The sequence below is a fragment of the Dendropsophus ebraccatus genome, chromosome 5, assembly GCF_027789765.1.
Source record: "Dendropsophus ebraccatus isolate aDenEbr1 chromosome 5, aDenEbr1.pat, whole genome shotgun sequence".
Taxonomy (NCBI): Eukaryota; Metazoa; Chordata; class Amphibia; order Anura; family Hylidae; genus Dendropsophus; species Dendropsophus ebraccatus.
The window spans coordinates 43,579,772-43,595,690 of record NC_091458.1 but is presented as its reverse complement, the minus strand read 5'-3'; the positions used below and the strand labels follow the sequence as shown (position 1 = coordinate 43,595,690).

At 44.6% G+C, this 15,919-nt stretch overlaps 1 protein-coding gene across 1 annotated transcript in view; it reads left to right on the top strand.

The window, feature by feature from the left end:
- Positions 1-15,919, top strand: part of MRPS31 (mitochondrial ribosomal protein S31) — a 54,435-nt gene that overhangs the window by 4,661 nt on the left and 33,855 nt on the right. Inside the window, exon 4 of the mRNA XM_069972104.1 lies at positions 1,646-1,744. Within this exon, the coding sequence (XP_069828205.1) occupies positions 1,646-1,744 (99 nt within the window). The remainder of the gene's footprint in view (positions 1-1,645; positions 1,745-15,919) is intronic.

Genomic DNA, 15,919 nt, shown 5'->3' with positions numbered 1-15,919 from the left:
GTTTTTTTCGCGTCAAATTCACTAAGGTGGCGCACGCCCTTTATTGGGTTTTTCACAGAAGAAAATTAAAACCTGACCATCCTGCCCGCCGGACTATAAGCAGCTGATTTTCAGAAAAGAAAACCAGTCAAAAAAATTACAGTTTGCTTTATAAATCTGTCTGTTGTGGCGGGTTTTAAAGGATACACCCATGACACACCCACAACACGCCCATTTGATGAGTTTTTGGCCAAAAATGGCAGGTTTGTCATGTGTTTTGAAAAATTGTACAGCACACTTTCAGTAAATATGTTGTAATGCCAAACTGACAGGGAAATTCCGACAATTTGCCCGGGAACATATTAGTAAATCAGCCCCTATGTGTACTCTATTTACTCTAGGCTACTTTGTCTTTTTGCAATAAACAATGGCTGTGTTTTATTGACAGCAATCAATTACATTAATGTGTATGGAACAGCTAATGTAGTGTGTACACCCTGTATACACTACAGCCGGTGTTCTGTGCGGCCACACAAAATAATTGACAGGTCTATTTTGTGCACCCATTATTCAGTAAACAGTGACTGTACAAAAAAAACTGTGCTCAGAGTGTAAAGTATGGCTCCTGGTCATACTTTCCGTTGTGGTCTATGGCAAATTGGAGCCGGAGCACACCTGAATGTGCCTGCATTCCAATTCAAATCAAAAGATGTTCATCCGACTGATACTGCAGTATCGGCGGGGAACATCTCAGACATTGGCTGTTGTTTAACATGCCTGTGTTAAACAACGGCCGATGTTTTTACACTGTGTGAACATGGCCCTAATATGTATTGGAGACCAATCTAATTCAGAGATGGATGAACTGAAAATAATAAATTCCATTTCCACCACTAGAGGTCAGTGTTGCTCCACCACTATGAAAATTGAAATCAAATTCCGAGTGCAAGGGTTTCCTTTTGTGCTTGTAAATAATACATCTAATGATGAGTGAACATCAGAAAAATATCTGGGTTCGGCTGCGTGGCTGAACACAAACACACAATCTAAATTCCAAATTAAGTTACTAGTACATACTGGTAGAGCTTGTAGTGTGAGGATGGAAACCCACACAAACATGGGGAGAGAACATACATACATACCCTTTGCAAATGTAATGTCTGGTGGGATTCAATCCTAAGACCCCATAATTGCATGGCAACAATGCTGACACTCAGCTGCAATTCACATTCCAAACTGCTGATACTGTTAGATGCTGTTAGGTCAAGGAGACACATGGTACCTTTCATATATCCAGCTGTGCTTCCAAAATATAGTAAAATATCTTTATTATTCAGTGCAAATAGTCAAAAAGGCTCTCCTAAGTTACTGATGTGCTGCAGGCTGTAACACCTCCTTGCCCCCCCTTCTATCTATGCCCCCGCATGATTGACAGTCAAGGCCTATTCTCCAACTGACTGACATTCTAATAGGGCTGGGAAGGGGAGCGAGTTGGTGTCACCGCCCTTAGCACTTCAGGAGCTCGGGAAAGCCTCTTTGAAGATCATTTTTCTAAGTTATGGAAGCACAAACTGATAAATGAAAGGTACCATGTGTCTCCTTGACCTAACAGCTGACAAATTTCTTTTAACTTTTGCTTACGTCTCATTTATTATTTAACTTACAGCAAAGTTATCTCTGGGATGAAAGTTACAAAGCAGCGCTCCAAAACTAGCAAACAGGTTTCGCCTGAGGAGCGAGATTTTATGAAAAATGCCGCCAAAAAGTAAGTAACCCTTAACCTTTCAAAACTTAGCAAATATAATAATTCTGACAAGGACCTGTCCCTAGGACACTAAACCATCAGCCTGTCTGGTGGTTACATTTTTTACCATTTATTTTAATGCCATTGATTATGTGATTTAATGGCGGTGATGAGCAAGTGTGTATTGCATCAAAAAAACTGAGGATCGCACACCCAGCCTCACTATTCACCATACATAAAGGAAAACTGCAAACAAAGCAAGACACCTGTGATATAGAGGGGTCAGCCATAGTGATATAGAGGTCAGGCATAGGCCCTGATTTATCAGCCCCCTGTTGGCGTATGCGTTCCTGAATCATTGTGGCCCCACAGGAACTACCCGTTCAGCCAGTCAGTGGCTGCAGCTGTGTCCTGCCTCACTCAACGATTGGCTGAGCAGGCATTTTTAAGTGGGCCTGTGACATCACAGAATGAGAAGGTTTCATACATTCTTGGCAGTCAAAAATGTAAAGGGATTGTTTTGTAAAGGTGATCCCCGTCCATGCGTGCTATTAGGTGGACTTCAGCCACATTAGTTTTACATTGGCAATTTGTCATCTGCATGGCTTCCGTGTAATGTTAGATGTATTAAAGGAGGGATCCCTGGCCAGCTATGGCTTCCACTAGCAAACCGTTTACTGTGGAACCCCTGAGCATTATGGCATACCGGTACCTCATAATGCAGGACGTCACTGATTTCCATGATACTTCATATTTTGGGAAGGGGTTAAAGTGAATGTAGGTATTAGGTAAATAACTTTTTTTTTTTTTTTTTACATTACTTGGTCAACATCAGCGCGGGGGTACCTGTGGCACATTTTGTTTTTTTTTCTTAAAAACCCTGCCCAGTTCACGTTCTTGATGCCGTTCTCTTCTCGTGCATTGGCCGGGCTACATGCACTGGAGGTGGTCCTGGCGCTCCCCGGCATTCTCCGGTGTATAAGACGATCCCCCAACTTTTTCGGTTAAAATATAGAGTTTGGAACATACTTGCTGAACTACTACCCCTCTTCACACACGCCAAAATTATTTTAAAAAATCAACCCATTAGACTGCAGCGAGAACTGGGAGGTGTAGTAATACGGGTAGGATACAAGGGAAGGCCAGACGGGTGTTTTTCTGGGCACAGCCCCACTCTGCCGGATCTCCCTTTCCATACCCTGGGTGCCTGCAGCTTGCTTTGCCCTTCATATAGTCGCCGCATACGGCGTAGAATCAGCCGTTTTTGAGCTCCCCCCACCTTATGCGGCAACCGCAAATTCTCCAGTCAAATTCCGAAGTTTTTCAGCACCCGCCCTATAAGACGACACCTGGCGTATAAGTCATCTTTTGACTTAAGAAGATTTTCCTGTATTAAAAAGTAGTCTTATACGCAGGAAAATACTAATATATATTATAACACCATTTATAAAAATCTAAATATCCCCCCTTTTCCTATTTTACATATATAAAATAAGAAAAATGTGCATATTGGGTATTGCTGTGGATTTAATTGTCCGATATATTAAACTAAAGTTATTTATACGGTATGGTGAGTGGGGTACGTGGCAATTTTTTTTTTTATAAAATGCTATAAAATGTTTTATAAAAAAAAATCAAAAAGTCCTATTTACACCAGTATGGTACTGTTCAAATTTGACAATTTGAACATTTTTGTTTTGAAAAACAAAAAAAAACATGGGTATCATTATAATCGGACCAACCGGCAGAATCAAGATGACATGTCGGTTTTACTGTAAAGTTAATTGCACTACAGTTTGATGCAAAATTGTATGATGGTGCCCACAATTGTGAATTGTCCACAACCTAAAAAAAATCATGAGGCTGGGGGGGGGGGGTATATACAGTATGTAGCGTTGACATGGCCTGTAGGTGGCAGTCACGTATAACCTGTCTGACAGTCCTGAGCCGGGCCATACTGAAGGTAATTATTTACTCCGGTTAAGTGCAGGAGACAGGATTCTCAGCAGCGGTGGGGATGGTATAATTTTGGGTTGTTTCGGTTCTAACCTGTTGCAGCTTATTATAAGAAACAGTCAGCCTTGTCCTTGGATCTCTTGTGTAGTGTGAGCCGGGAGATAGAGACTGAGTTTACTGTGTTCACACTAGATAGAAAAGTAAATCATTGCAAATGTGGCACAATAATACTCAAGACTGATATTTAAGTCGATGCGAAAACTTTTCTGTCTGGATAAACAAAGAGGTTTTGTTGGAATGATAAGCGTGAACACTTTACAGCTCCGCGATTATGGCAGAGGCTTAACAACAAAGTGCTGCAGCAGAGAGCCAGCTTTGCTTTGTGTGATCCACAGCAGGGAGCCAAGGGGCTTCATCTGCATAAAGATTTAACAATTTAACCCTCCAATAACAAGAATACATAAAAGCTCTGATACCATAAGTCAAGCGCATTGGTTTGTAGTTTAAAGGGAAATCCATTGGTACGCTTCTCCTGTCTAGCGATTAGTAGGAGTCTGCGCACCCAGAGACCCTGCAAGAATTTCAGCATGTCTGTACAGGGGTCCAAAACATATCAGTGCATGTACAATTTAGATGTAGATCTGTGTAATTTTGATATTTATTTATTTTTTTGATTTATCAAACCTGGTGTAAAGTGAAACTGGCTCAGTTGCCCCTAGCAACCAATCAGATTCCTCCTTTCATTTTCCAAAGAGTCTGTGAGGAATGAAAAGTGGGATCTGATTGGTTGCTAGGGGCTACTGGGCCAGTTTTACTTTACACCATTTTTAATAAATTAAAACTATGGGGGAGATCTGTCCCATTGTTCACAGCACTCTGCCATTGACTTGAATGGCGCTTTAGGGTCCTATTCCACAGGCCGAGGGGGGCCCGATCAATAATGTAAATGAGCGCGGGTCTGCTAGATTAGTGCATGTTTACTGGGCCTATTCCACGGCCCAATAATTGTTTAGCGAGGGCTGCAGGGACATAATTACAGATGTCCTTGCAGCCCTAGTTTAAACACTATACATTACCCAACCATGCTGCAGGGCTTCTCCTGCGCTCCTTCTTCCTCCAGGTCCCGCGTGCAGCAGCAGCTTGGGTGCGGCCTGTCTGAGCTGACAGACCGCTCAACCAATCACTGGCCATGGCAGTCCTGGTTAGTGATTGGCTAAATGGTCTGTCAGCTCAGACAGGCGGCACTGAACTTGCTGCGGGATGGGGAGAGAAGGAGCGCAGAAGAAGACCTGCAGCCTGGTTAGGTAAAGTATGGTGTTTGTGAAATCGCCGGTCGCCGACTGCACACCACTATTCCAAATAAAAACACCTAAATAAACGATCGGCTGATGACACCATCATTGGCTGATCGTTGTCTCTATTCCACAGAGCGATAATCAACCGAATCAGCCCGATTTAGCCGATTATCGCTCCGTGGAATAGACCCCTTACTTAGAATGTTGTTTAGTATCAGAAATCTCTAAGCAGTGCCAAAGACTCATAAAGAGAACCTGTCACCACTCCTAAGCTGCAAATACATACCCATGCACTAATATTCTAGATCATCGGCTTTTATAACTTTGTGTTGTGCGTCTGTTGTTCTGAAACTATCCAATCAGAGTGTCGGAGAGCGCAGGGACACGCCCCCTACTGGAAACACCCAGTTGGTCATTAAGGCATATAATTCTAGTAAGAACAGAGGAACATCTCACCGCACAGCTATAAAAACAGGGGACATAGAATTGTTAATTCATGGGGAATACAAGTACCGTATTTTCCGGCGTATAAGACGACTCCCGACTTTTCCAGTTAAAATATAGGATGCGGGATATACTTTCTGTACTACTACCCCTCTTCCAACGCACACCAAATAAAAAATGAATAAAAACCATCAGACAGCAGGGAGATCTGAGAGGCAGAGAAGGAGGTACAGTAATACCAGTAGGATACAAGGGCGGCCAGACGGGGGAAAGAGGTGTGTTTTTCTGGGCACAGCGTGATTCTACCCTATCTCTTTTTTTTTTTTTTCCATAACCCGGATGCCTGCAGCTTGCTCTGCCCTTCATATGGTCGCCGCATACGGCAGGGATGCGGCTGTTTTTGAGCTCCCCCCACTGTATGCCACCACTGCAGATTCTCCAGTCCAGTTCCGAAGTTTTTCAGCACCCGCAGTATAAGACGACACCCGACATATAAGACGACCCCTGACATTTCAGAGGATTTTCCTGGGTTAAGAAGTAGTCTTATACGCAGGAAAATACAGTATTTACTAACACAGACAGGTCAGGACTGCTGACAGGTTTTCTTAAACCATTTAATGACTGCACTGTTTTTAGATTCTCCTTTTTTTTTTTTTTTTTCCTTCTAGGTTTATAAAAGCCTTAAGGCTTATTTTTCCATCAGCAGAGCAGTATGATTTTCGTTTCTTTTTTTTTTTTTAAAGGGCAAAAGGCGTTGGGTACCTCGTAGAGTACTTGAATGTGTGACCCGATAATTGACAATGGTATTGCAGTTAACTGCATGAGCACACAGTGTACTGGCAAAGTGCCTGTCTCCTATTACTCTCTGCCTATGGCTGATTGTAATAGGAGATCTCTCATGGCAGCCATGGAGGCCTTTAGAAAGCTTTTGGCTGCAATGACAACTGATCGTCATGTGTGGGGCCCAATCAGACACATCACTGGACTGTTACCCGACAAATAACCACCTAGATGCCACAGGCACTACTGGCTAAATAGACTACAGATTAAAGTAATTAACCCTATCCTGAATCTTTCTACAATTTGAGTGTTATTTATTTGTGTGTGTTTATGGACCTACAGACATTGGGGAATGATGCTGCAGAATCAGATTATTGTTCATTGCCTTTGCATTCTGTAGATTCTTTCGACTCCTAGACAGGAGGCATGTGTTCACTGTTCAGGTATATGGTCAGTATTCAAGTATATGGTCAGTGTTCAGGTATATGGTCGCCTTCTCTTTAGTGCATTCATTGCATTCAGATCCAGGTGAAAATTTAGTTAACCGCTAGTAATTTTAGCTAAATTGTAGTAACAAGAGCTTTTAATCCTGACTGAAGACATGCAGAGGCGACCATGCCAGCTGTGGGTAGGCAGGAGTGCCTGTGGCACAGCTCACTGATCCCTGTAACCTCACATTGTGCTGGTGGTACAGAAGCCTCTCTCCTGCGCTGAATGCACTGCAGGTGAACTGAACAGAATACATCCACGCTGGAAGTCTCTCCACATCTGTCGTATTGCTGGCATGAGTACAGGGCACAGCTGATGAGATCCCCAGGTGCCAGGCTAAATGCTTTGGCTGATGTTCCGGGTGGACATGTCTCATCTGGCCGATCCATTATTGCAACGTTAAACCATATTTATATTCTGCGTAGTTACTGAGGTGTTCTGCTGGTACGCATTAACCTGGCTATGGACTTGTTTAAGGGTTGTAAATGCAATAGGTAACCTGCATACGTTTTATCATAGACTCTGTTGAACTCAAGAAAAAAGCCAGTGCCATTAACTTATACAGAACAGGAAGAATCAGTCAGCGAGAGTAGATAGCAGCAAATGAAGGCAAATGCTTCTGTCCCCAATAGCAGTACATAAACATTTACCTGGTAGGATATAACCCTGTCCACCGAGTGATTTCTGATCTGTAGTGTTACAGTACCTACAGATAACACATGCTGTGTGTGGGGAGTAAACCAGGCAGAAATCTTCACCTATACCTGCTGTGGAACAGTCCTGCGTGTGGAACGTGTGCATCTCCTGCTGGCTTTATTTAGAGGAGTGCTCCGAATCCAAACAGGTCAATGAGTCTTGATAAATGTCCCCAAGTTTTTTTTCTGCATAGAACAGAAGTAGTTTCCCAGCATTTCAAAGTACCACACCCAGGACCACAGCATTTATTGTTTTAAAGGGGTGCTCTGGAGAAAAAAAAAGTTAAATAATTTTATTTATTTGAAAAGTTTAAAAAAAGAAAACTCTTCCAGTACTTATCAGCTGCTATATGCCCTGCAGGAAGTCGTTTATTCCTTCTAGTCTGCCACAGTGCCCTCTGCTGCCACCTCTGTCCATGTCAGGAACTGCCCAGCAGTAGCAAATTCCCATAGAAAACCACACAAACCTTCATTGTTTTTTAATTTTTTTTCTATTTATACTCTCGGTATAGAAAAAAACATGCAAAGTCAGCTCAGTCTAGAGTTTATGTGTGTTCAAAGAAGTCCGGCCAAAAGTATTTTTTAATATGTTATTACTTATGGAAAGTTAGACAAATTCCTGAAGTAAATTAATTATGGGAAATGCACATACAGGGCTATTTCCCTTAATTTATTAGATCAGGCAGGCTTCAGATTCCCTAAAAAAACGTGGTCACGATTTAGGTGTAATTCCTATGGAGTGTCCAGCAGGGGGCGAACTATATGTAGAAGTTTATGTAGTGTATTGTACAGTCATGGCCAAAAGTTTTGAGAGTGACACAAATCTGATATTTTCACATGATCTGCTGCCCTCTGGTTTTTATGTGTGTTTGTCAGATGTTTTTATCACATACAGAAATATAAGAGCAACCATATTATGAGTAACAAAAGCTTATATTGACAGTTAGAATGAGTTAATGCAGCCAATATTTGCAGTGTTGACCCTTCTTCTTCAGGACCTCTGCAATTCTCCCTGGCTGCTCTCAATCAACTTCTGTACCAAATCCTGACTGATAGCAGTCCATGCACAATCAATGCTTGCATTTTGTCAGAATTTGTTGGGTTTTGTTTGTCCACCTGTCTCTTGATGATTGACCACAAGTTCTCAATGGGATTAAAGGGAACCAATCACCTCAAAAATGCATATATAGCTTTTTAAATGTGCTGTTAGAGCACACAGCACACTTTCCATAGATGTTTCTATATACTCCCTGCCTCCCCCGTGTAGTCCATAAAGTAACTTTATAAAACTGGCGCCCGGTATGCAAATTACATCAGGTAGTCACCTGGGTGGTGTTCAGCTAGATGGAAGTCACAGTCAGTCCGGGTCCCCTGGGCGTTCTTCGGCAGTAATCACGCCCCTCGACGTCACTCGGGAGCGTGCCGTGCACGACGTCTGCGCACCTACGTTCTTACGCCGCCACGCATGTGCAGCCGCTCCCATTCTGACTGTACTGCGCCTGTGCAGAATAGCCTGAAACTCAGTGCGAGCCGGAGTTCGAGGCTATTCTGCACAGGCGCAGTACAGCCAGAATGGGGGCGGCTGTACTGCGCATGCGCGGCGGTGTAAGAACGTAGGCACGGTGCGCTCCCGAGTGACGTCGGAGCTACTGGGTGATTTGAATTACGCCCAGAGGGGCGTGATTACCGCCGAAGAATGCCCAGGGGACCTGGACTGACTGTGACTACCATCTAGCCGAACACCGCCCAGGTGACTACCTGATGTAATTTGGATACCGGGCGCCAGTTTTATAAAGTTACTTTATGGATTACATGGGGGAGGCAGGGAGTATATAGAAACATGTATGGAAAGTGCTGTGTGCACATTTAAAAAGCTATATATGCGTTTTTGAGGTGATTGGTTCCCTTTAAGATCTGGGGAGTTTCCAGGCCATGGACCCAAAATATATGTTTTGTTCCCTGAGCCATTTAGTTATCACCTTTGCTTCATGGCAAGGTGCTCCATGCTGGAAAACGCATTGTTGATCACCAAACTGCTCTTGGACGGTTGGGAGAAGTTGCTCTTGGAGGACATTCTGGTACCATTCTTTATTCATGACTGTGAGAGAGCCAAATCCCTTGGCTGAGAAGCAACCCCACACATGAATGGTTTCAGGATGCTTTACAGTTGGCATGAGACAAGACTGGTGGTAGCGCTCACCTCGTCTTCTCCGAATAAGCTGTTTTCCAGATGTCCCAAACAATTGGAAAGGGGATTCATCAGAGAAAATTACTTTACCCCAGTCCTCAGCAGTCCACTCCCTGTACCTTTTGCAGAATATCAGTCTGTCCCTGATGTTTTTTCTGGAGACAAGTGGCTTCTTTGCTGCCCTCCTTGAGACCAGGCCAAATAAACAACTATATAGGTCATATGTATTTCATGTAAATAACCTAAATACCCCTAAAAAGTTGGTCCAATCTGAGTGTAGCAGTTATTAGATCAAGGTGTTTACAAGTGGAGAGCCTGTTCCAAGATGAGGACTGTAACAGAATATGCATGCTACCATAGTGATTGTAGCAGGAGCCGCTTTCTTTTGGTCTTGCACCCCTTACATCACACAGTACCTGCCTGCACTGCACTTCAGTTTAGGCGCTGACTAAGTATAGCAGGAGCTGATTTCCTTTACACTGGTGGCTGACTCAGCATCATTCACCCTAAACCCTCTCCCCCTAGGAGAATGCGGGCCACTAAAAATATACTGTGAAACCTTGGATTACAAGTAACTTGGTTTGAGAGTGTTTTGCAAGACAAGCTAATAATTATAGTGCTTGAAAATCCCTATATTGTAATCCGTATTCTTCTTCTTCTTCCGTTTCTTCTTCCAGCCATTTTTCTGCGCGTAATACAGCCCGAACCGCTTTGCGCACAGACTCCGTTCAAAGTGCGTTTCGAAGCCCTCGGCGGTGTGTGGTGTGCTATCTATTTTTCGTTTCGATCGGATTTGTCGTTTTTAAGAAATTTACGTTTAAAGACCCCAAATTTCCCATAGAAAATAATGGCCCATTGCAAATAATGGCCACACTCTAACTGGTGACAGCCAATCACAGCACATATGCAAATAGCTGAAATATAGCAGCCAATAGGAACTCTAAGGTCTCGTCATGCATTGTATCACACCATCCACAGTCACATGTCCACTATTGGCCAATAGAAGATGTAATATATGGAAGGTCCTTAACCATTTTGTCTCCCTGACATGAGTAAGATTGTCATGGTAACCGAGCAATGGTCTTTACCATTATAAGTAGCAGAGGTCAGTCAGTAAAATAGCAGAGCTGAGGCAGCCATGTAGCAGGTACGGGATCCAAGCTGCTCTTAAAGGGACGGTAACCAAGCCGCTCTTAAAGGAACGGTACCCAAGTCGCTCTTAAAGGGACCCAAGCCGCTCTAAATGGGTCCCTTTAAGAGCGAACTAAGTACCTATAAGAGCGACCTGGGTCCCTTGAGGGGGTAAATGGGTCCCTTTAAGAGCAAAATATGTCCCTTTAAGAGCGAAATGGGTCCCTTTTAAGAGTGATCTGGGTCCCTTTCAAAGGAAATATTTCGCTCTTAAAGAGACTCGTTTCGCTCGAACTGGGTTCCTTTGAGAGAAATATGTCCCTTTTAAGAGCGACCTGGGTCCCTTTAAGAGCGACCTGGGTCCCTTTAAGAGCGACCTGGGTCCCTTTAAGAGCGACCTGGGTCCCTTTAAGAGCAACCTGGGTCCCTTTAAGAGAGAAATATGTCCCTTTAAGAGCAAAAATTGGTCCCTTTAAGAGTGACCTTGGTCCCTTGAAGAGCGAAATATGTCCCTTTAAAAGCAAAATGGGTCCCTTTAAGACCGACCTGGGTCCATTTAAGAGCAAAATATGTCCCTTTAAGAGATAAATTAGTCCCTTTAAGAGCGACCTTGGTCCCTTTAAGAGCGACCTTGGTCCCTTTAAGAGCGACCTTGGTCCCTTTAACCCCTTAACGACATCGGGCGTAAACTTACGCCCTTGCGCCCTGGTACTTGGCGCATCAGGGCGTAAATTTACGCCCGATGTTTCCCCGATCGCTGCGTGTTCGCACACAGCGATCGGGGAAGATGGCCTGCTATAAATCATAGCAGGCCATCTTAGCTTCACGGCACGGGGGGTGGTTAACACCCCCCGTGCTTACGATCGCCGCTATAGGCTGATCAATTCATTACTCACCTGTCCCGGGCTCCTGATCGGCGTCTTCCAGGTTCGCGGCGTCCTCGTGTTCGTTCGGGTCTTCGGCTTCCTCCGTGACGTCACGTACGGCTTCTCTCGGCTATTTTCAGCTCCAGCGTCGGCTTTTTCCGTATTTTGCGCTCTGCTGCCCTCTAGCGGCTGATATGTGTAATACACTGCTAATCAGCAACTCATCCTTTTTGGCGTAGGGTGGTTTTTTTTTTTTCTATATTCTACTGCCATGGTCTGCTGATAAGTGCCGCACATAAGTGCGGCATTTATCAGCAACTCCTTTGTTGGCGTAGATTTTTTTTTTTATACTTACTGTAATAAAAAACACTACATTACACCACACTACGTTGAATAAAGTTTGACACTACACCACTACATACCCCATATACTAGTCCCCGTATAAAGATGGCCCCCAGGGTGTTTTCGGCGTCAGAGGGATACGTTATTATTGCCTCAGACACCGAAACAGCCAGTGAGGATGAATGGGGGGATCCTTCTTTCCTCCATTCATCCTCATCATCCAGTGACGTGTCTGGGGGTAGCGTAGCGTACGCTGCCTCCCAGACACGTCTTTTCCGCCAGTACCGTCCCAATAAGAGATGACTGTATGGCGTGAAATTCTACACACTCTGTGAGCGTACCTCAGGGTACACTTACAGATTTAGAGTATGTGCACACTGCGGAATGGCGAAGGATAACCCTTTGTGCATTCCGCAGCTGGCACCCGCCGGCGGACTGATGCGGGCGCGTGTCTCCGCCCGTGTCATAGACTCCATTCTATGCACGGGCGGATTCCATCGTCCATCCAAAGAATGAATACGTTGGACGGAGAGCAGAATCCGCCCGGGCATAGAATGGAGTCTATGACACGGACGGAGACGCGCGCCCGCATCAGTCCGCCGGTGGGTGCCAACTGCGGAATGCACGAAGGGTTATCTGTCGCGATTCCGCATTGTGCATGTACCCTTAGAGTGTATGAAGGAAGGGACATCCGAATCCAGCCCCCAGATGCCCCCTCCCCCCCCATCCTCCGAACAAGTGGGAAGATCGTCCGGGAACTGATCTTCCCACTGCTGGATAAAGGTCACCACCTGTACGGGGATAACTTTTATACCAGCACCCCCTCTTCCGGTCCCTCGCTGCCCGAGCTACTGTAGCTTGCGGCACGATACGAAAATATCAGAAGTAGTAATAGAGCCATAATATTTAGCAGCCATGGAGCTGACCCAGCGCTTCTGGATATGAAGGACCCCATATCGCACCAGGACAACATTTTCCAGGTGACGTCCCCCACACTGGAGAAAGGGAGACCCCAGAAGAAGTGCAGAGTGTGGCATAACAGGGGGATCAGGAAGGACACCATTTTCCAGTGTGACACCTGTCCTGATCCCCCCGGCCTCTGCATACTGGATCGCTCCAAGGTGCACCACACGTCATTGGGGTTCTACATTATCTAAATTCTGTCCCTTATTCCTATTTCAGGGGTCACGTTGATCCAGGGATTATTCTGATCGCCATTATGGAGTCGGGAAGGAATTTTTCCCCTGTGATGAGGCTACTGTCGTCTGCCTCACAAGGGTTTTTTGCCTTCCTCTGGATCAACACAGGTTGAATTTGATGGACACCTGTCATTTCCAACCTTATAAACTAATAATTGGCCTAATACCCCCAAATAAATTAGAATTGTCCCTTTTCCCCAGCTAAGTAGGTATGGCTGCCATTCCCATTAGAGGATGCCATGATGCAATTACAAAGCCTCTGTGCGGCCAGGACAGTAGAAACCCCCCACAAGTGACCCCATTCTGGAAACTACACCCCATAAGCAATCTAACAAGGGGGGCAGCGGGGATATGGCCCCCTGGTGACTGCCACATTTGGGACGTGAAAATGAAAAAAATGGTATTTTTTATTTTCTCGGCACATGTTCTACGTAAGTGCCCGTCACCAGTGGGGTCCATATGCTCACTGCACCCCTTGTTAGATTCCTTATGGGGTGTAGTTTCCAGAATGGGGTCACTTGTCAGGGGTGTCTACTGACCTGGCAGCACAGGAGCTTTGTAATTGCGACATGGCCTCCATCCTCCATTCCAGCCTCTAAATGGCGCTCTGTCCCTTTGGTGGCTTGCCCTGTGCCCATATGGCACATTATGTCCACATGTGAGGTATTTTCGTACTCAGGGGAAACTACCCTACACGTTTTGTGTTAATTTTCTTTTTAACCCCTTGTGGAAATGGAAAAAATCAAGGCTAGACCAACATTTAGTGTAATTTTTGTAAAATTTTTACTCTAAATCATTAATCTTGTCATGATTTTTTCATTTTCACAAGGGGCTAAAAGATAAAAAAAAACACTAAATGTGCAGAGCAATTTCCCCTGAGTACGGAAATACCCCACATGTGGACATAAAGCGCCATGCGGGCGCAGGGTAAGTCTCCAAAGGGAAGGAGCGCCATTTGGTTTTTGAAGGCTGGATTTGGATGGAATGGATTTCGAGGGGCCATGTTGCATTCAAAAGGCCTCTGTGTTGCCAAGACAGTTGAAACCCCCCACAAGTGACCCCAATATGGAAACTACACCCCTCAAGGAATGTAACAAGGGGTGTAGTGAGCATATGGACCCCACTGGTGACGGGCACAAATGTGGAACAATGTGGCGTGAAAATGAAATATTAAATTTTTTACACTATAATGTTGGTTTAGCCTTGAATTTATCATTTTCACAAGGGGGTTAAAAGAGGGGAAAAAAAACAAAATGTGTAGAGCAATTTCCCCCGAGTCCGAAAATACCCCACATGTGGACATAAAGCGCCGTGCGCGTGCAGGGCAAGCCTCCGAAGGGAAGGAGCGCCATTTGGATTTTGGAGGTTGGATTTGGCTAGAATGGATGAAGAACGCCATGTCGCATTTACAGAGCCCTCGTGCTGCCAAAACACTGGAAACCCCCCACAAGTGACCCCATTCTGGAAACTGCACCCCTCAGGGAATCTAACAAGGGGTGCAGTGAGGATATGGACCACTTGATGACGGGCACATTTGTGCCATGAAAGTGAAAAAATGAAATTTTTTACTTTTACGTCACATTGTTCCACATTTGTGCCCGTCACCAGTGGGGTCCATATGCTCACTGTACCCCTTGTTAGATTCCTTGAGGGGTGTAGTTTCCAGAATGGGGTCACTTGTGGGGGGTTTCCAGTGTCTTGGCAGCACAAGGGCTCTGTAAATGCGACATGGCCCTTGAAATCCATTCCAGTGAAATCCAGCTTCCAAAAGCCAATTGGCGCTCCTTCCCTTTGGAGGCTCGTCCTGCGCCCCCTTGGCACTTTGTCGCCACATGTGGGGTATTTCCGTACTCGGGAGAAACTGTGTCTTTTTTTTCCTCTTATCCCTTTAAGAAAATGAAAAATTGAAGGCTAGAACAACGTTTTAGTGTAAAAAATAAATTTTTCTTTTTTCACGCCATATTGTTCGGAAAATCTGTGAAGCACCTGTGGGGTCCAAATGCTCACCGCACCCCTTGTTACATTCCTTGAGGGGTGTAGTTTTCTAAATGGTGTCCCTTTAGGGGTGTTTTTTAGGTTTTGGCACCCCAGAGCCTCTGCCAACTTGAAGTGGTACGGTCAGAAATGACCAAATATAACGAAGGCATTGAAATTCACTAGGCGCTCCCTTATATCTGAGGCTTGTGGTTGCGTCAAATAGCGCAATAGGGCCACATATGGGGTATTTCTATAAACTGCAGAAACGGGGGAATCAATATTGGGGTGCATTTCTCTGGTAATAGGTTTATAATTATGAAAAATATTGGATTACAACAAAATCTCTGCACAGAAAATTAAAATTTTCAAATTTCTTACACACTTAGCTTTTATTTCTGTGACTCCCCTAAAGGGTTAAAACACTTTCTGGATGTGCTTTTGCAGAGTGTGGGGGGTGCAGTTTCTGAAATGGGGTGCTTTGTGGGGCTTTCTAACATACAGGCCCCTCAAATACACTTTAAGGCTGGGTTCACACTATGTATATTTGAGGCTGTATTTGGTCCTCATGTCAGGTCCTCATAGCAACCAAAACCAGGAGTGGATTGAAAACACAGAAAGGATCTGTCCACACAATGTTGAAATTGAGTGGATGGCCGCCATATAACTGTAAATAACTTCCATTATTTCAATACAACAGCCGTTGTTTAAAAATAACAGCAAATATTTGCCATTAAATGGCGGCCGTCCACTCAATTTCAACATTGTGAACAGAGCCTTTCTGTGTTTTCAATACACTCCTTGTTTTGGTTGCTATACAGCCTCAAACATACAGCC